This window comes from Eptatretus burgeri, chromosome 7, assembly GCF_056783735.1.
Source record: "Eptatretus burgeri isolate ZD-2024b chromosome 7, Ebu_testis_v1, whole genome shotgun sequence".
Classification (NCBI taxonomy): domain Eukaryota; kingdom Metazoa; phylum Chordata; class Myxini; order Myxiniformes; family Myxinidae; genus Eptatretus; species Eptatretus burgeri.
The window spans coordinates 24,295,292-24,315,291 of NC_140967.1; the positions used below are offsets into that span (position 1 = coordinate 24,295,292).

General features: G+C 42.2%; 1 protein-coding gene across 2 annotated transcripts in view; it reads right to left on the reverse strand.

Annotated features, from left to right (window-relative positions):
* LOC147022834 (ryanodine receptor 2-like) overlaps nucleotides 1–20,000 on the reverse strand; it is a 717,656-nt gene that overhangs the window by 53,819 nt on the left and 643,837 nt on the right. For both annotated transcript variants that reach the window (XM_085887705.1, XM_085887704.1), the window contains exons 95-98: nucleotides 18,962–19,004; nucleotides 8,770–8,900; nucleotides 5,849–5,909; nucleotides 3,784–3,930 (exon numbers count right to left, since the gene is read on the reverse strand). In XM_085887705.1, the coding sequence (XP_085743831.1) occupies nucleotides 3,784–3,930; nucleotides 5,849–5,909; nucleotides 8,770–8,900; nucleotides 18,962–19,004 (382 nt within the window). The remainder of the gene's footprint in view (nucleotides 1–3,783; nucleotides 3,931–5,848; nucleotides 5,910–8,769; nucleotides 8,901–18,961; nucleotides 19,005–20,000) is intronic.

The following is a 20,000-nucleotide window of genomic DNA, read 5'->3' on the forward strand; positions in this document are numbered from 1 at the left end:
ATGGACTAATTTTGTTTTTGCAAAAAATGTTTTTCCAAGAAAAAGCTTCTACCATTTTTTTCAATCACCTTCTCAATGCTTTGTGAATTAATTGTTATGTATTTTGACGTTACAAAATCGATAGCACTCATTGGCTCTGCATGAATAGCATCTCTAAGACATGTCTAACAGTATGATTAACCAGAATAGCCTGAATAGCATCTCAGCAGCTTAAATATAATCGATCAAAATTATAGAAGAGATAACAGCACGACCGTGACATAGAGCTGGAGACCAGTGATGGAAGAGCGTACAAGTCAGAGTGTTGTCACAAGTGATGAATTCGTGCAGCCATTCCCATTTCCTTTTACAATTGATGATTTAATCAGAGGTTCTGTGATTTCCTGATGGAGTTAAGAGTGATGCAATGCTCGTAAAACATGCCCTTAAGTAAGGTGAGTTGGAAATAAACTTAGGAAACTAGTGGGCCCGTTGGTCCTATGGACCAAATTCTCATTGGTCTTCACTGTCTTGTTGTGTACTCACCTGCTGTGTACTGCTTGAGCATCAGCTTGCCTTTTGAGTCCAGATGTGCTTGGGGCCAAGGCGGGGATTATATATTGTTACGAATTTGGAAATCGATCGCACTCAACATACAGGTTCCTTTCGCTCAGTTATGTCGATAAGTGCATGTTCCATAGATAGCTCACCTTCCATTGTTTAATGGACAGAAATCGATTAAATGCGCTGTGATTTAATTTTATAGTTTGGGAGCGATCACAACACAATGGAAACGACCCTCCCCCCTCCTCTGCAAAGAGGAAGAAGCTCCCTCCCATCCCGTGATTCATGACGTAAACAACTCCCTCCCACCCGCGGTTGTGCGGGCACGAGGGGATGAGTCACGCCGTGAGCGGAGGAGGGGCCGAGAGGGATAAGGAAGAGATCCTCTGCTTGGCTCAGGTTGGGGTTAGGATTCTTGCTTTGTTCAGAGAGGTGGTTCGCTTTTTGTGCCTGGTGGATCGGAAGAGAGTTGAGCTGGTTGCTCGGCTCGAGCTTGTTGGCTGGTTGTTCATCGGAGGAGCTGGTCGGGTTGTTGTGGTTCTTTTTCGGCCTGGTGATCGAGGAGTGTCGGTCTGGTTCAAGGGTGCTCAAGCTGGTTCGAGCCTGTTGCTCTGCTTCGTGGCCTGTTTCAGCTGGCTCTTCTTGGCTCGTGGAGCTCTTTGTTCTCCGCTTGGTTCCCGGCTTGGTGCGACTCATTGGCCTCATCTTGGAGGTGGTTCTTCGAGGAAGCGACGCATCGACGGGAAGGATCGGCGCCTCGTCTCACCAGCACGTGTTCAGAAGCGCGAGGGGATTCGCTGGAGCTCGGGAAGGATCGCGGCTCACGGCAATTGGATCCGGCTTGCTCTAGCTGGAGCCCGGGTCTGAACAGCTTGAAGACCACACAAGGTGGAGAGGTTTGAGATAGGTTCTGGGTTTCAGCTCGTCTGTTCCTCCGAGCTGAAGTCCGTATTAAAGACATCAGCCACCATTTCTTGGGTGTGTTTGTGGGCCCATCCAACAAGTCGAGAACTTTTAAGTGCTTTGTGTGCTGTAAATGATTGCATTGCATTTGTTGTATTCGGTTTCGTTCTGCTCTTGCGTGCTTCCCTAGTTCCCCGATTACTGTATAAATAAACCCCAATAGTTAAATGTTTTCAGCTCGTCGTGTCGATTCTTTCATTGACTGAGCATGTTGCGTGTGAGGGATTAGTGGACCATTGCCAGGGTCCTAAAATAATCAGGCTGGCGGAATTCGGCGATATCACCGCTCGGCTACGCACACGGAACGGGCCGCTTAAGCGGCTCGTTTCCGTACGAGTTCCACCGAGGGTGAAGTACCCCGGTAGCTGGATCACGTGGGTACTTAGGAAAGTTGAAGGTGGCAATTAACCCTACCCCATGTGATCTCCCCATTGGCATATTTCGGTCCAAAATAACCAGGACCCGTTGACCCGGGCTTACCTGGGCTGGCGATCTGTAAATTCCGGGCGATCGAGCCGAGACGGCCCCACTGCTTCATTGAGGGTCGTGCTCGTGGCGACGCGCCGGCGGGAAACCACAACAATATGTTTGTTGTTATTATTATTGCCACATGATACTACTATTCTTATTATTGTTGTAAATGGTATTCGTGTTAATCAATATCTGCTTTGTTGCAATGTTATCATTGTTTTTGTAATTAGAATGAATGTCATGCCGTGGTAGAAGAATATATTAAGCTGCTTTATGTAACCTTCACATGTACGTTTAAAACGGGAATTCTCACGGATTTTTTTGTAGTATAGTCTAGTATTAAAGGGTCTGCTGGATCTACAGTGTTCGGGGCCTTTTGGGTCCTCAAGGACTTTTTGGGACCTTTGGGTCCTCAAGGACTTTTTGGGACCTTTGGGTCCTCGGGAATTTTTGGGAACTTTGGGTCCTCAGGAACTTTTGGGTTTTCGGGGGCTTTTGGGTCTTAGGGTTCGTTTGGGTCTTCCTGGTCTTTGGGAACTTTGGGGGTCTGAGGGGTCTTCCAGGTTTTGGGATCTTTGGGGACCTTTGGGGTCTTTAAGGGTCTTCAAACTCTGAAGGGATCTCAGCAGACTAAAGGGTCAAAAGGTACATTCCAATAGTGCGAAATTAATGAATTGACGTACGCAATTAATAGACAGAAACCATCACACACACACACACACACACACACACACACACACACACACACACACACACACACACACACACACACACACACACACACACACACACACACACACACACACACACACACACCCTACCTCATCCATTCATAGTAGATACAGGTATAGCAATGCAGGTAAAATTAATGCAAACCATAAGACATCGATGAGAAAATATCTTTGATGTTTGGAGCACACAATCACAGATCAACCAAGAATGGCACTCAGTGGAGTGCATACCTCCACCTGGCTGAACAGTTTATGATTTGTATCTCACTGATAGTCTGGATCTGCTGACCTGAACCAAAATCTAATTGATTTGTTCTTGTCATCTAGCCAACTCATCCACCTTGTTTTGTCATGACTCGTCCACAACTTTTTGAAATATCATGCTGTGGACGTCGTTTTTGGCCCAATTTCTCAATGGTGAAGAATCACTTATAAAAATTTTAAAATTATTGTATCCGGATCTTCATGAAAATCTAATCACTTCTTCCCTGTCATACACCCAACATATCCACCAAGTTTTGTCAGAATCTGTCCACAACTTTTTGAGATATTGTCCTATATATCGTTGTTAGCTCTATCTTTCAATGGTGAAGAATCACTTAAAAAATTCTCCTATCCGGGTCCAGATCCGGATCTTCAACAAAATCTAATCGTTTTGGCCTTGTTACAAACCCAAATCATCCACCAAATTTCGTCTGAATGCATCCACAACTTTTTGAGATGACCTGTCCATAGACAGCCAAACAAACAAACAAACAGACAGATAGGCATGAAAACATAACCTCCGTACACCGTCAGTGGCAGAGATAACAAACTGTGAATTGTGAAAAGTAAACACAGAGTGTCTTCTTCTTCAAATACTACCTGGGATGGACTGAATGTACAGTTTCTGAGATATGACGATTGCATACATTGTTTCAACCTGATTAGTCTGAAACAAACAATCTCAGAAATAGCTTTTAAAATATAATCAAATCTCATCATTCAGTGTGAATGAAATCACAACTTCTTACACAATGAGCTGAGATTATGTCTGGTACTCAGAATACATCCATTAATGCAACATCTGGACTACCTGCTTTCCATTGTGTGTAACAGAAGAGAGGATTGTCCTCAAGGTTTTGAATCCCATGGCGATGTCAAGGAGATGAGCAGCGAAGAAGAAGTTGTTATAGTTTCCCAGAATGGACATCGTCATGTACCAGGCGAGGTAAAGGAATGACTGAATGGGAAGGAACAAACGCATTTTTCATTAAGTGGAAACCAGAACAACCAATGAGCTGTTTTACTTTTGTGATTCAAACTATTACATTGGTGTGAATCGTACTTCCATCTAAACCCATTGCTACAATGATGATGGAGTCCAGGCTGCAAATCCTAAATCCAGTCGATTTTTCTATTTTCTTTCCAATTAATGGAAAAATACATGAATATGTAAGTATCATTGTCCTCCATGCGATTTATCTACATGCTCCAACATGAGTCGTGAATTCTTGTAAATGAACATGTTGTATTTCATCGAGTGTTCATGGTGGTGGTGGTGGTGGTGGTGGTGGTGGTGGTGTGTGTGTGTACTATATTAATACTGTTATGTTTGTGGGGTAGATGGAAGAATTGAATTTTATAGAAAAGGGAGGTAGCATGGTCCGTGGACAGGTCAGAGACATCTCGATATAAATTAAGTGGGGAAACTGTGAGCTTAAGTGTTACGTGTCATCACACAGAGGGTGGTGCTGTGTTAAATTAGATAGGGTTTAAGGATAACTTTTCCCAGTATGTGATTGCCCCATGTGACCTCCTATGTTTTTGCATTTTCAAGACCGGTGATAAAAACGGATCACATCCATAAAACAACAACCGAGCCAGACATTTCCGAGCAGGCGAAAACCCCACTTCCAGGAATGACAACTAGCAAACCACAGCCCTGGAGTGGATGATGAATGTAATGAGCGTGACAGACAGAGAGAGGAGGAAATGATAATTCAAACGGAAATGATAATATGAAATATATAAATCCTACAGTTGAGACCACCTCCTCACACAAACTCAAATACAGACAACAGGGGGGGGGGGGGAAGGAAGAACCCTTCCTTTCAACTATTCTTGTACTTGGCTTGGCCCAGACCTGTTCCCTGTGAAACTCGGAATCAAGGCGTTTCCACCGGCACGTGCATACGCGTGCTAAAATAGCGCTTCTCTCGTAGCAGGACAAAATTACGCCAGGCAATCCGTGAGTGGCACTCAACACTAAGGCTCAGAGCCTCAGTGCAACTGCTTATGACATACTTATGTCCGTTTCTCACGACTCAACCAAGAGCCAAAGGCCAGCGTCTTGATTTGTGTGTGCGCTCACCCTGTACTCCTGCCTCCTCTCTCATGCACTCTCTCCCTCTCGCCTCTCAAAATGCGCCTCGTGCCTCCGCTCTGATCATGGTTGTCCAAAAATGCACAAGCCCTGAGTTTCCACCTCTGATTCTCTTCTGAATCAACTCTGCCTCGTGCATTCCTTACACTGACCTCGTGTGTGCGCTCTGCTGATCTCTCGTCTTATATAGTAGTTGGAAGCTTCCCACAATGTGCAACCAACCTTCCTCTTGATCACACCTATATCCTCCGCCTCATGGGAGTGCCTGCTCGCACGAAACCTGGGAAGGCAGGGCTTCTGCCTGCTCAGCATGCCTGCTTGTTCCTCCTCATGGTTTTGGTTATAAAGACATAGGGAAAAGTCATAGAGGGGCAATTACATACTGGGGAACTTATTCTTACTCCCTAAGCTAATCAGCACGACACCACCCCCTCGTGTCATGACACATAACACTTAAGCTCACAGGTTCCCTACTTAATCACATCGCGATGCCTCCTACACATTCACGGACCAAGCTACTCTACATAATGCTATATTCCCGTTTACCTTTAACTGCATTGTTTCTTTATGACCCTCATGAGTAATTAACCCCCCCCCCCCACAACTGTAACAATGTATAATGTACTTGCACAGTTGGATTGAAATGTATTCACATAACGACACTCGTCTAGATTGAAATAAATCAAGGCCGTGACACAATTCGCCACATAAAAGATAGCTAATTCACTTTCGTAAGTCTATTGCTGATAGTTTGATAAGCACAGACTGCACTTACATTGTCAGTGAGCATGACCCCAAGCTTCCAAACTTGGTACTTGATGTCGATGGAATTGAGGCTGAAGAAAAAAAAAAACAGAAAAATATTACCAACAGCAGCAATAACACGAACAGGCAGGTAGCTGATTGAGGAGGAGCAGAAAGCTTATGAAAAACTGATGTGCAAAGGTCATCAAATCTCCCCTGTTTGCAATGTCAATTTCAAAATGTCACCCCAGGCTACTCGTCATTGGAAAAGTCAAGTTATTTAATAAATGTGTGTGGAAGTGAAACTCACGGAGATGGAGAGTGGGGTGGGGAGTCGGGGAGGGGTGTTAAATCGATGGCCGTTGCTAACCTTAAAAACCACATAGATGAGTTATTAAAATCATGATAAATGTGTAACAGGCCCACAAATCTCATGGTGCTCCTTAAATTCTGGCTTGCGATGTCTGAGTGAGAGTGAGATGGCATGATATTTCCCTAACTTTGGAGCTCGAGTTGAAAATTTCCATTGCAAAGGAAATGCAAGTAAAGTCAAAGGCAGGAAGTAGGTATTTGCTCCATGTGACCAATATTGTGTTCTATCCCAGCAAAACTATATTCCCCCATAAAAATAATGTAATAATGACTCCCTGCAGGTATACGTTTAACTGCATTATTTCTTTATGACCCTCAAGAGTAATTACCCTAACATGCAAAAATAAGAAAAAAACAACAACTAGAATTCACTCGAGGAGGTGTTGATTCGTGCCGTGATGTTTCTCTTCTAAGAAGTTGTGGTTGTTTTTACTTGATCTGTGCTAAAACAAACATTTTGGAAGTGAAATAACTCTCTGCTGCATGATCCGATATGTAGAGATTGAACATTTATTCCATTCTGTTCATTATTTTGTCGCAATTTACACTTTTCGTTTCTAATGCATAAGTCGAACTTGTGGTTTTCGGTATAAATGCTTGATTTTACGATGAATGCCCTTTGCCTTCAAGATCAAGAACTGCTTGGCCAATTTGCCCTCATATTTTGCATACGTGCTTGAGGTACCCAGGGTCAGGTCATGTGTGCAAAATATGTTTTGTCCTGTTCCCTTCCCGTCTACCCTGAGGATTGGCGAGACAATGCCCAAGTTAAGATGTATATTAATATTTGTGAAGCCTAATTGGAACCTTTCTTAAAAAAACTATAACTTATTGCTCTTCAGTTCCATTTACTCTGGATTTGGACTTTCTATCCCTGGTTAGCTTCAGCTGTTTCTGCTCCTTGGTCATGGCTGCTGTTGATCTGAATAGAGATTGCCTGACCTGTGAAGGTTGCCTCTCCCTCTCAATTTTTTTTTTTCAACTGTAGTCTCTTGAGCTCTTTGTGCCTGGTTACTCTTTCGATGTGCTTCCTGTCTCTACATAGAAAATGAGTATTGAGAACAACATGTCTGTGCGTTTGGCACAGAGGTTCATATTGTACACAGACATGATCATCATATACTCACGCACTGGCATACGAGTACAGGAAACTATATAGTCCTGTACTAAATGTGTGAGTGATTATCGTCCTGTACTAAATTAAATTTTATATTTTCCCTAGTGAACTCAAAGTTGAACTCATCTGAGACATTCACAATATAAAGTAGTATGCCAAATTTGACAATTCTACCTACCCTCATTGCCCACAGTTATTTTGCCAACAAACAGACAAAGAAGATAGATGTCGTGTACAGCACGATACTTGTGAAATCCAAATAAATAATAATTTCAATGGAAACAGCAATTTGGTAATTTGAAAAATTTGACCGATGAAGTGTTTTACATGAGTTTTGTTTCGGATGGCCTTGACCTTTTGCTAAGTTTGACCAAATTTCCCTCACTTATACTACACATATACTGTATACAAATAAGCTGTGAAAGTTTCAGTTTGATATCTTGAAAAATGACTGAGGTATGGCAATAATAAATTCACAAAAGGGTCCATTTTATTATAACGGGGTGAAATTGTTGTCATGGAAACTATTGACATGTCAAAAAGGCTAAATTGATCGTTCTGATTTTTGATGAATCAGGGCTGATGCAATATGCAATATCCTGTTCAAATTTCAAGTTGATAGGATGAGAATTGATAATTTTGTGACCTTGAGCTTTGACTTTTTGACCTCAACCAATAGGCTTTAGTGACCCAGATATGGAAATCCTGTTAAAACTTTGTCAATTGGAGGAAAATTGATGATTTTATGTGACCTTGACCTTTGACCTAAAAAAGCAATACACTTCTAGGTTTTTATTGGTGAACCATCTTAGTGACCCAATATGCAATTTCTGTACAACCTAGCAGAGTACCCAACCTCTGGGTGGGGGAAGATTGCGCATTACTTGCAGAAAAAAGTATTGTCTGAAAATTGCAAAAAGACTCTATAGATGTTTGTGTGGTGTGCGTCTAAAGGGGTCCAATGGGTTTACAGATGAAAAGGGTCTAATTTGTCCAAACGTCTATAGGGTTCTATCAGGGTCTAGAAGGGTCTAAAGATCTAAAGAGTATTTTCCAATAGTAGTTAGGATCCAAAGTGGTATAATGTGTCTCAAGGTGTAAGGGTCAAGGGGTTTAAAGCATATAAATGTCTTCAGGACCTTTGACCTATTGACCTCAAAAACAATAAACTTCTAGCTTGTTACTACTTCTACCAGGTGGTTAAGTTTTGTGAAGATCATCATGCAAATTTGACCTGTAGGTGATTGCTATACCTGGGCACACAGACAGACAGAGAATAACACACCAAACCAACCAATATACTTGTGAATCTTCAATTTCACAAGTAATAAATGCTGACAAGTTTATTGCTGTGCTCAGCCTATCATTAGTCAATTTGATATCTTGAATCATTAATTAAGTGGTGTAAATCATTAACTAATGCACAAAGTTGAAAAAAAATCAGACATGGACCCTTCACTCACAGAGTTGGAACAAAGCCATCATTCTGGGGCTTGCAACGTCGTTGACTGCTGAAATCAAGTGCTGCCATGTCCAAGCCTAGGAGTTCACTGATGCGATCTCTTCCGTAAAAATCACCGTATTTGTCCATCACCTGTGTATAAACACATTCCAACTCAATCTCGGCATAACTCTGCATAAACATTTGTAGTTCATTAAGGCTGAGCCCAAAATTTTGGTCATTAGTACCAAACAAAGTGCCCTGTTCTTGTCAAGTTTTTTGTAAAGATGGGTCCCCTGGGGTATCAAAATCACTTGATAGCAAGGAAATATCGGTAGCTTATATCATGTAATGGCACTGTTTATACGCGACCCCCTCTTGCACAAAATCGAAGATTTTCGATAATTTTTATACACCATGGATTTGAGTTGGGAGTGTTTTATACTGTTAATATACTTTAATGTGTATAATCTATATATCAAAAGAAAGCTCATGGAGTACAGTTTATAGTCGTATAAACATAAGAAGAAAATAAAAACACTCACAGACACCCGACATGAAATACTGCGGACCCCTTGATGCGAAACAAATGTTTTTCTTCACTTAGAAAAAATGTGTCTTCCAACATGTAGAACGACATTAGAAACTTCAACTCAGGCAATATAATAACAGTACCTCGAATACATCTTAAAATAATTTGAACCTTGTCAATAAATGACACCTTACATATATAGGAAACAAATTCTATCATAGAAAATATGTAATTATGTGCTTTCGACATCGAGTTGATCATTTGGTCCAGATTTCAAATGTCGCAGCTGTAACAGCAACACAGAAATAAAATATAAGGCATGTTATAAGACAAACACATTATTATTGTTATTCAAACACAATAATGAAAGTACACAATCTTGGAATATTTGAACTAATAGTCTTCAGTTTCATAATCGTCTTCACTGCTCAACTCCATTTCGCTGTCTGTACCGTCGTTCATTGGTTGGTTTTCACATGGGCTCAAACTACAAATGTCAGAACACTTCAATCCATTTGCAGCACAGGGACATTGAGGAACTCGACAGGACTTCCGACATTTGCAGGACAGCATCTCAAGAATAGCGTCGGGGGCCGGTGCACCATCCATCCAGTCTACGACTAAGTGTCTGTCATCACCATCGCCAACGAATTTCCAGCCATAGCCTGCAGGATTGGGCGTCATGGGATCGTTCATCAAACTCTGTCTGCAAATTGTGGTTTGATAATTAATTTGCTCGCCGTGCATGTTTTCCAAGACAATCTGCACATGGCGGTAACTGGTAGGACTCTTTCTCACCTTTCTTTGCACAAAATAGTTTGTACCGAAACTCGTTGACTGAAGCATCTCCAGATGTAGCATCATACATGGCACAAACAAAACGTTCCAATCGAGCTTGAAGAGAAGACGAAAGACTCCACTGTTGGCCAAGCTCCTGAAAGAGACTCTGGAATTTCTGATTTGCTTTGACCAGTTTGAATGCTTTCATTTTTCCACAATCTGCGAAGGCACTGACGGAGTCGCAACCAGTGAAAGCGTGCAATCCAATAACTGCCTCTAAGACATCAGATCCATTCATGTTGACAACAGCTGTGATGTCTATGTAATGTGTGCGAGTTTTAGTCCCACATTTCTGATAAAGAGGAGCAGTAATTTGTGTACAGAACGCCATGCTCAAAAGGAAGACATCTGTGTCGTCCGCCACAAAGATTACAGCTGCACTTCCGGTGTCACTTGCGTGTTTTCCATGAAGCAGTACCCTCGTGTCTGCTTCTTCTTGCTGGCAGCAAAGCTCCGGTACATCTTCAACTGCTGAGTCAGTAATTTTGATGCACTTCTCCTTTGAGGTTACAAACATATGCTTTCACTGCAATAATGACCTTGAATGTGGTTGTTGCCATTCCTGAAAAAGAAATTCAATGAGTTCAGTCTTGTTGTCACTACTCTGCAGGTAACTTCTCCACTGACGGACAGTTTGTTGGGAAGTTATATTCTTGAACTGTATGCCTGGATTCTTGCTTCGTCTCGCTCTTTCGTGGTGTTTTATGCTGTGTGGTTGATACACATCAAACATGATGTCAATCCCAGTACTGTGTGCACCTTCTCAAATTGCAGAAAGAAGCAAGGTGTTTGCAATGTCTCCAAATGTTTTCTGGTCCCCCTTCATCTTTTGAACCAAAGCCATGCCATCAATAATCGTGGCTGATGGTGTGGGAATGTTTTCTGTTTGTGCATCTTTTTTGTAATGCTCTGGCCAACACAGCTTTGTTTGTCTTCCTGATACTCCCATCTTCACAGGCTAGAGACCATGGCAGCAGACCTAGGGGATGTGCCAGGACATCTTTCATATCCAGGTTCTTTCTTGTTTGTGCAATGAGTACCATTTGCCCAAACAACTTTCGGTCTGCTTTCAGAATCATTTCTTTTCCATTTGAAGAAACTTTCTTCTCCTTCTTGGTCATATCTGAAAAGGTCTTGAGCCTCAGTTTAGGCAATGGATCATGAAATTTCACGACTGGTGGACTTGATTCGAGTCTTTCAGACTTAAAGCTCTGATAAGCTGCCTCACCACGCTTTTCTGCTTCTAGCAACTGTGTGGCAATCTGCCTTGTTGCAGCAGCAGCTGTAGACAGACTGACTAGTTCTTGTTGATTTTCTTCAAAGGGATTAACCCAGTTTTGCAGGGTTTCTACAACAGCATTGACAGCGAGTTTATCCTTTTTAATTCTGCTGTTCTGTAACTCTACATGTCCATGATCAGATTTGCCTGAGACTAACACGTCTCGGAGATGACGCAAGAAGGATGACCAGTATTCTGCTGTCAGGAAGAACAGACTCACTGCACCAGGTTTGAGACTATACTTGCGCACTCCTCCCGCAACTTTTGTGTCACGATTGGCTCTCTTCAATTGTCTGGTCCAAGGGTATCTTAGCAACGGGGTTCTTTTCTCCGAGTTGGACAGAAAACTCTCCTTCAAGGAAGTGTTGAAGCACTTCTGGATGGTCATTTCTGAGCTGGGACATTTCAGCGTAGTATACTGGAAGGTACCGGGCATAATTCTGTCGGTCATAGGCGAAGCACGAGACAATCATGCCACGAACTGCAGCCATGTGCAAATTCCAATCACCTTCTCTGGAAGAGCGAATTAGGGCCAGCAATACTCCCCCAACCATGTCAAAGTATGACATCCATGATGCTGAAAGAGGTCCATTGGTGTGCCGTAGATGTTCACAATATTTCTCAGTGTTCCAGCATCTGCAAGAACAATTCATGGTTCAGCGTCTCTTCATATTTGGAACTTTGATGAGAAGTGTCCAGAAGATCACTCAGTAATTCCAATAACTGATTGATCTGGTTCATCTGTATAGGTTGTTGTTCCTTCAGCCATAGCAGAAATCCCACCCATAGCAATCTGAAAAGGGCCTGATATATGTATTTGTGCGTTCGGAGAGACCTGTTGTACTGTCTGCCTGCCATGACACTCATTACAGACCCCTCTGCCACTATCCCTGCCTCAATGCAAAGGTCACGCAGGCCTGCATCCTCAAAACATTTTCCAAGTATTCCCAGAAAGTTGCAGACCATATGAAAAGAGCCGAGGCGAAGAATTACTCCGGGATATTGACATCTGTGTTTCCATAGAACTTCTGCCACTTTGGAATAAAAGGCCTGGTCGAATACCAGTACAACCTCTTGAAGATATGCCTGGTGTTGGCTTAATGGTTAGGGTAGCGGGCTTTGGATCCTAGGGTCCTGAGTTCAAATCCCGTTCAGCTGTTGAATTAATACTAGGTGGGGTTAACTCGGCCTGTCATCCTTCCGAGGTCGGCAAAATGAGTGCCAGCATGCTGGTATACTGTGTCGGAGCGGCGACCCGTCCAAGGTTGTGCCCAATAGCCAAGGAGACTGCTTAAGCAGCACCAATGCTCTGCACAGAGTATGGTCCCAATCTCCTCCTCCTCTTGAAGATGTAGGCTTTCTTTTACCTTCATTGACCTGTTCAAAATCTCAGCTGCTGTTGCCATGCTGGTTGCTGGAAAATTGATTGGGTTAAGATAGCCTATGTTGTGCTGATGAACTGTCTGGTCCTGTCTCATAATGATGTTGATTCCTGTCCATCCTGGAATAATTTGGTTTTCCGGGTGCATTTGCCGTAGAAGAATCCAGATGAAGTCCTTTCTGTGGATGGATTTTTGAGGAAGAGCGTGGTATTCTTCAGCAACTGTTTTGCTTCCAGGTCCTTCTCTTTTCCCAGTGTTATAAATTGGAAGCTGTTGTTCTTCATTTTTGATGGAATGTTGCTTTTTCTTTTCTATTACAGGTCGTGCCGATTCCAGCTTAGGACCATACACCATTTGTTGGACAATGATGCCATTGACCCTGTGGCTTGTTCCTGCTCCTGTTGCAGTTTCCTTGAGGAAATCTATATTGTCCCAAACGAGAGTGGAATATATGTAGGGGTCAACACAATCATGAAGTGGGACAAAATCATCTGAGGATGAGGCTATTTTCTGAAGGCTCAAGGCAGTGTCGTTTTCCTCGAGAACAGTATATGCAACTCCATGCCCTAGTTGTTCATTATCTCGATGATTTCCGAGTTTCCTGTCAGTGTTTTCACTGCATTTGATAGCAAGATGTGCTTTGGTGGTTTCACACGACTACTGGTGACACTGTAGACCAGATCTTGGCCATATGAATCCACTAACAGTTGAATTTTCTGCGAGGCACTGTGATAGCTTGGTTCACCTGAAAGGACACACGTTATGAAGATTTGCAGAAGTTCTGGAAATCGGAAGCCACTCCAGTTCACCAAAGCGGGCGTGAAAGGCCACACTTGATCCTGGCAGATCTCTTTTATGGAAGATCGAATTATTTGGCCAGCTTTGATAATGACAGAAGAATCACCAGATGTTACTGCTGTAACGGTTTCTATCTCGTCCTTGAGCTTCTGGTTCTCTTTCACAAGTTCGTAGATTGTGAGAGTGTGAGGGAATACGAGTGTTTTCCCTTTATCATCTTTACAGAAATGTAAAGTATCTGCAAATTCCTTTTCAATATTTTGTCGAATATGCTTCTTGGTGGATTCTTTGGTCATGGTGATCCCTGTGTTTGACATCACCTCAACGACGATTGCTGTGAGATCAATCATCTTTAATACACGAGGTTTCGTGAATAAATCATCACGGATAAATGTGTAGAGCGATTCGTTCGCATGGCTTTCAGCCTCGTTGTACAGGCAGTCTTCTTCGGCATCAGGAGACACATCAGTTGTTGCAGTTTCACCGCTTTTATTAGTGTACATGCGGTAACATGAGTGGTGGTAATGTGCCTCAGTGGGCAACTTAGTCTCTTGACGCAACTGCTAAGATCTTCGGGTCGCTCTTTTGCATTGCGCACTCCCGTATTCTCTTATCGCATCGCAGCTCTGTGCACTGTACAATTGATTCTCTTGTTCTTGATGTTTTTTTATACTTTTCTCTTTCACAGAATATGCATTTTGTTTCGTAAACCCTTGCTGTTGAAGGCTTTGACCTGGGAAGATGTTTACTGCTACCAAATACTGTGGTTTCACCATCATCACGCCTTTCTCGATGTTTTTCTAAGAGCTGAAGGTCGCGTTTCAATGTAAAGCGTGACCGACACTGTCTATGGTAAACTATGTCAGGCACCTGTCCTTCTGATAGATTTTGAACTTTCTCCAGCAATGGGGCATGCTGACGTACACATGCAGCATTTAGCAATGTCTGCCATGATGAAACATCTTTTGGTGAAGTGAGCGGAGCTTGGGAATCTTCCTCTGGATAATGGATAACACAAAAAGGTTTAGATCTTTTGCTTGGGGGCGAATCTGTTTGAAAAGTGGTCTATTAGAGTATTGCATGGCTATTATTCTTTATGCTTGATTGGGATACCTGAAATAAAGCAACAACAATCATTTGTTATAATGAAAACAAACACAACTTATTGCATGAGTGCAGTCTCAAATTACTACATGAAGCAAAAAGGTGCATTGCAACAGTACAGATTTTTGCATTTCAAGCCTACAGACAGACTAAGGAATGGAGGATTTTGAATATATGCTATAATATGATTAGATATGTTAGAAAAACACATAATCTATTTCTATCTACCACCAGTACAATATTTTAAAAATGTTCAGGGATAAGGTCACAACTCAAAACGATGGAGTGAATCATCACTTATACTCCAAACTGTAAGGAATTCCCTGTATAGATTACCAGACAAGTGATGGCCGAGTCTTGGTAGACCTATTGAGTATCAAATTTCATCAATAGATGGATCAGCCACTGAATACTAACACCTATACTAAATATTCTTAAACATAACACAAGACACTAATATCGCTTTTTCATTTTGATGTATTCCACTTGTTTTGCTGAATGACAAGGAAGGGTTTGATTACATCAAGTATGGTTTTTTATGGAATCCTCATATATATGAAAACATATATGTAGACAACAAAATCACTCCTTTATGTGGACTATTTCCAAAGTTATGACACTTTTTGTATTTGCGGAATGCTGGATTTTACATTTTGAAAGAGTTTCAAGTTTCTTTATCTATTTCAAGTAGTGTATATAACATCATAGTAATGAAATATGCAGCGACACATGCATATTCTGCCATGTGGATTAAAATTTCTCAAATATTGAAAAACAACAGGAATTCAGCGTCAGTCATTTTGAATTTGGCTAATTAAACGCTTCAGCTACTCTGTTTTGCTTGCTATCATGCATTTCCACAACATAGAGTTCATAAGCTTTCCAATAATACCAAACACAACCGGGCACTAATTTGGTACCGACAAAGTGGTCGGCCTCATGGACTATTGTATTCCCTTGCTTTCCCTGATGTGTCTTTGTCACCAAATGATTCTTGCGCTACCTTCCATAAAATATCGTAAAAACACGGAAAACAAATCACTGTAGTTCACAAATAATCACAAACAATAGATGGAAATTATATTTGCATCTAAATCGACATAAATGAAAAAATTAATGTTTCAGTGATTTTTGCAAAATTTGCAAAGTTCATGGTCCCAAGATTTTGGGTACAAAAATATATATGAGAACAGAAGGGGATCTGTATTCTGGTCACATCTCTCGAGTCCATAATCTGTGGATAGAGAGAGCGTCACGATGTTTATAGTGTCTTTAGGCAGAACAGGGGGTGTGGGGAAGTTCAAATGCAAATTCAACACCTTTGAAAAGCAAGCATGCAACCAACTGATTTATCCTGTAAACCAACAAATTAACCAGGAGGTTTACAGAGGACCTAAGGGATTGCGTACGTTAAAAGCATTAATATATTTATTAAGGCAGTGCCAGTTCCAGTTTATTTACGAGAACAGACGGGTTTCTCAACTTTGTGAGATTCTCTTCAAGTGAGATCCTTGTTTGTTCTCTGTACTGTTAAGCAGAGTGTGTATCTTTTCCCTTGTCTTCTTATTCATACAAACATGGTCAGGTATTATTTCCAAGTTTGTGTTTGTTGAGGTCTCGTCTCGGTCAAGAATGCGTGTCCACCTTCTCTTTGTTCTCTCCATTACTTCCTCTTCGCTCTTTATTAATATTATAAATTTAATTATGAATGAATGTCTTTTATTATTATTAATTATTAATGAATATCTTTATTAATACTGATATTATTTATTAATATGTGCTCTCAATAGCACATATTAGGTCTTTCCTAATCACATTTCTTCTATCACACTTCTCACTCTTGTTCTCCAAAAGCGAAAAAATAAAATAAAATTTAAAATTAGGACCTAAAAAAACCCCTTAAAAAACCCATCATCTCATTCTGCCACGTTACTCGTTCTGTTGATCTTTTGTTTTTTTTAAAATCAATTTCTATTTTCAGTACTTTTCTTTATTCCTTATTTACAGAACCATTTCCTTCTTAATTATACTCAAAACTTATTTTGAATGACATTTTAACGTGCATCATCTCCCACTACTACCCTTTCGAAACACTTTGTAACACAAAAGCTTCTTCTGAATCGATCACAAACATGCAACACTTGTCCCATAATTGTTATCCTCCAGTGCAACATTCTAACATGTTTCAAACCACCTTTCCCAACAACATGGTTGTGGGTGGGGTCTGTCCTTGTTTGGGTCCAGAAGCAAACCCGCGTTTGCAGCAAATGCTGGCTCATAGCCAATGGCTCCTCCAATGTTTACCTGGCTGTAGCCCCACCATGAGACCCGCCAGTCGTTCCACAACACTATCAGTCCCTCCACCACCACCAGGAGTCCTGCCGCTGCCCCAAACGTGAGTCCGGCCGCCCCCACAATGAGTATCGCCATCCAGGCGGTAAGTCACGGCAACATGTCCCACTTCCCCAGAAACACATCCCGCTGCCCTGATCATGCATCCAGTGGCATACCCCCCACCAACTGCAAGTCCCGTCATCCCAACCGTGAGTCCCGTCATCCCAACCGTGAGTCCCGTCATCCCAACCGTGAGTCCCGTCATCCCAACCGTGAGTCCCGTCATCCCAACGTTGAGTCCCGTCATCCCAACGTTGAGTCCCGTCATCCCAACGTTGAGTCCCGTCATCCCAACGTTGAGTCCCGTCTTCCTCACTGTGAGTCCCACCTCTCCCACGGTAAGTCCCACGACCCCTACCACAAGTGAGGCCATCCCCACTGCGCATCTCACTGCCACAACTGCATTTCACATCACTCCGTCAAGATTCTCACTGCTACAAATGCATTTCATGCTGCCCTCACCACACTTCACACCAACCCCACCATGCTTCATGCCACCCCCACCGCAAGTCTTTCCACTGCGAGTCATGGTGTGAGTCCCACCTCCGTAAGTCCCGCCGCTTCCACCACAAGTCCCGTCACCCCCACCACAAGTCCTGCCACCCCACCGTATCACCATCCTGATGATTAGTCTCGATGGCACGTCCCACTTCTCTGGCTGGTGATCCATCCTGTTGCCCCAACCACGCATCAAGTGGCATGCCCCCTCACCTCAACCGTGAGTCCCACTGCACTGTGCATCTTGCTGCCACAAGATGCGCTCAAATCTTACTCTGCTTCTGTGTGCCTGCACTCTGTAGCCTGTCCTTCTCCTTTATCTGCTTCCCATATACCTAAGAGCCATTAAAATCTACTACCATTCACAAAAAGGTTCAAAAATAGTAACTGCCAACTACATACCAAGCCTGCTGCTGGCTTAAGAGCTTAGGGTCTTGAGTTTGAGCCCCTGTCGTGCCATTAAATAACACTCGGTGGGTTGGGTCAGCCTGTAATCCTTCTGACGTCGGCATTTTAGAGGCCTTTGGACCTTTGCTCTTGAGACCATTTAGACCTTTCATTTGCTAAATCCTTCCATTTATTCGCCACACAATATACACCACTCAAAACAAGTTCTGGCAAGGGTCTGCAATCTGATTGCTCTTTCGAGTTATACCTGTCTCTCCTGGATCCTTGGAATGTCATTCTCTCAAAATCATTGCCATCTCCCGCAAATAATCTGATGAACAAGGCCTGCTGCTCTCCCATCACAACTGGGTTTGTTGTCCCTATATATTTTTTAATAACCTCTATGCTGGTCTTGACCGATTTACTCTTTCAATCCTACACCCTCTCTACACCCTTCCCCCGTCCCCCAGTTCCTCAACTACACATGATCTTAGCGTCAACTTTTACTTCTTAAACTCCCAAAATCCATACTTATTGCTCAACACCATTCCTTTGTTCCTCTTTTCTCCAACATTTGGAACCACATTCATGAGGTCTCGTTTTTAGCTGCACCTGTTGTACCACTGTTCATCGCCTTTATTCTCCCTGTAAGGTCACCTTCCTGCTTCTTCAATGAGGCTCGACTTTATACAAAAATAAATCAGACAATGACAGATTTATAAAGGTGGAAATCGGGCACAGTCATCCTGGCTCAACAATCCGATTGACATTGCAAGAATAATTTTTTTTTAATAGATATATCCTGTGCATATATGACATACACCACTTATATTGATAAACACCACTGCACTTTTTACATGAATTAAATGGATGGTGATTAAACAACGAAAAGCATGTAGGGATATGCAATTTAAACTCTGTTTCCTGCATCATGAGCCAAGGGTTCAGATGAGAACAGGAACAGGTCAAGACATGCAAACAGTAAATGCAATAAACTTACCTTCCGTTTCACAAACTTATCCCAGTACTTGTTGGGGAAGGATCTAAAGAAGTGCACAAAGCAATGTCATCAGCAATTAAATGATGTAAGAAACACCTGTAATGCATTTCTCTTAACAAAACTCACGGCCTTAACATGTTCATGTCAAATTATTCAGGTTAAAAACTAATCTCCATATTTTCACTTTGTGACAAACATCTGATATTATTATTATTATTATTATTTTGTCATTCTTCCATTTCCTCATATTTAAGCCTCTCCCTATCCCGCTGAAGCTATTGTAGGGTTTGTTTCTACAATTAGTACCCCCAATTTTAATGGTACCCCAGTTTCTTAGACGCCCTTGGTGTATTAAACCACCATTTATAAAAAAAATTTTCTTCGTGCACTCCTAATTTCTGAAATTTCCAAACTGTATCTCAGAGCCGACTTGGACTTTTGGAATGAAATGTTACAACAATAATGTGAATAGAAATTATGCGGGGTTGACATTTGTGACCTTGACCTAATTTTTAATGTCATGACCTAATTCCAGACATTCAAAAAATATTTTTTTTTACCATAACTCAACTAAGCTTTGTGCAATCAGAACGAAATTGCCGACCCAGATAGCGTGGAGGCAAGGTACATTTACGTTTAATATACTGTTGTGGGGCCAGGTGTCGGTGGTGAGCACGACTGCTAGGGGGAGCAGTAGAGTCGGCTCCACCGAACACACCGGAATTTAGGTCGTGTCCCTTGGCTAAGTCCGGAAGGCACGGGTCCCTTATAGGACCATGAATCGCCAATAATTTGACCGCGTGGGGTAGGGTTAATTGCCAAACTTCAACATACCTAAGTACCCACGCGGGAAAGCTACCGGGAAATTCACACCTTCGACAGTCCTTGAGCGGGACGAGCCATTACCGTGCTCGAACCGTATGTAACCCGAGCGGATGGTCACCGAGGCCTGTCGGTCCAAATGCACAATTTACTGCCTTACTATTTCTCAACACGCACCGTGCTAAGCCAATGAAAGAAATGACAGGCAACGAGCTGG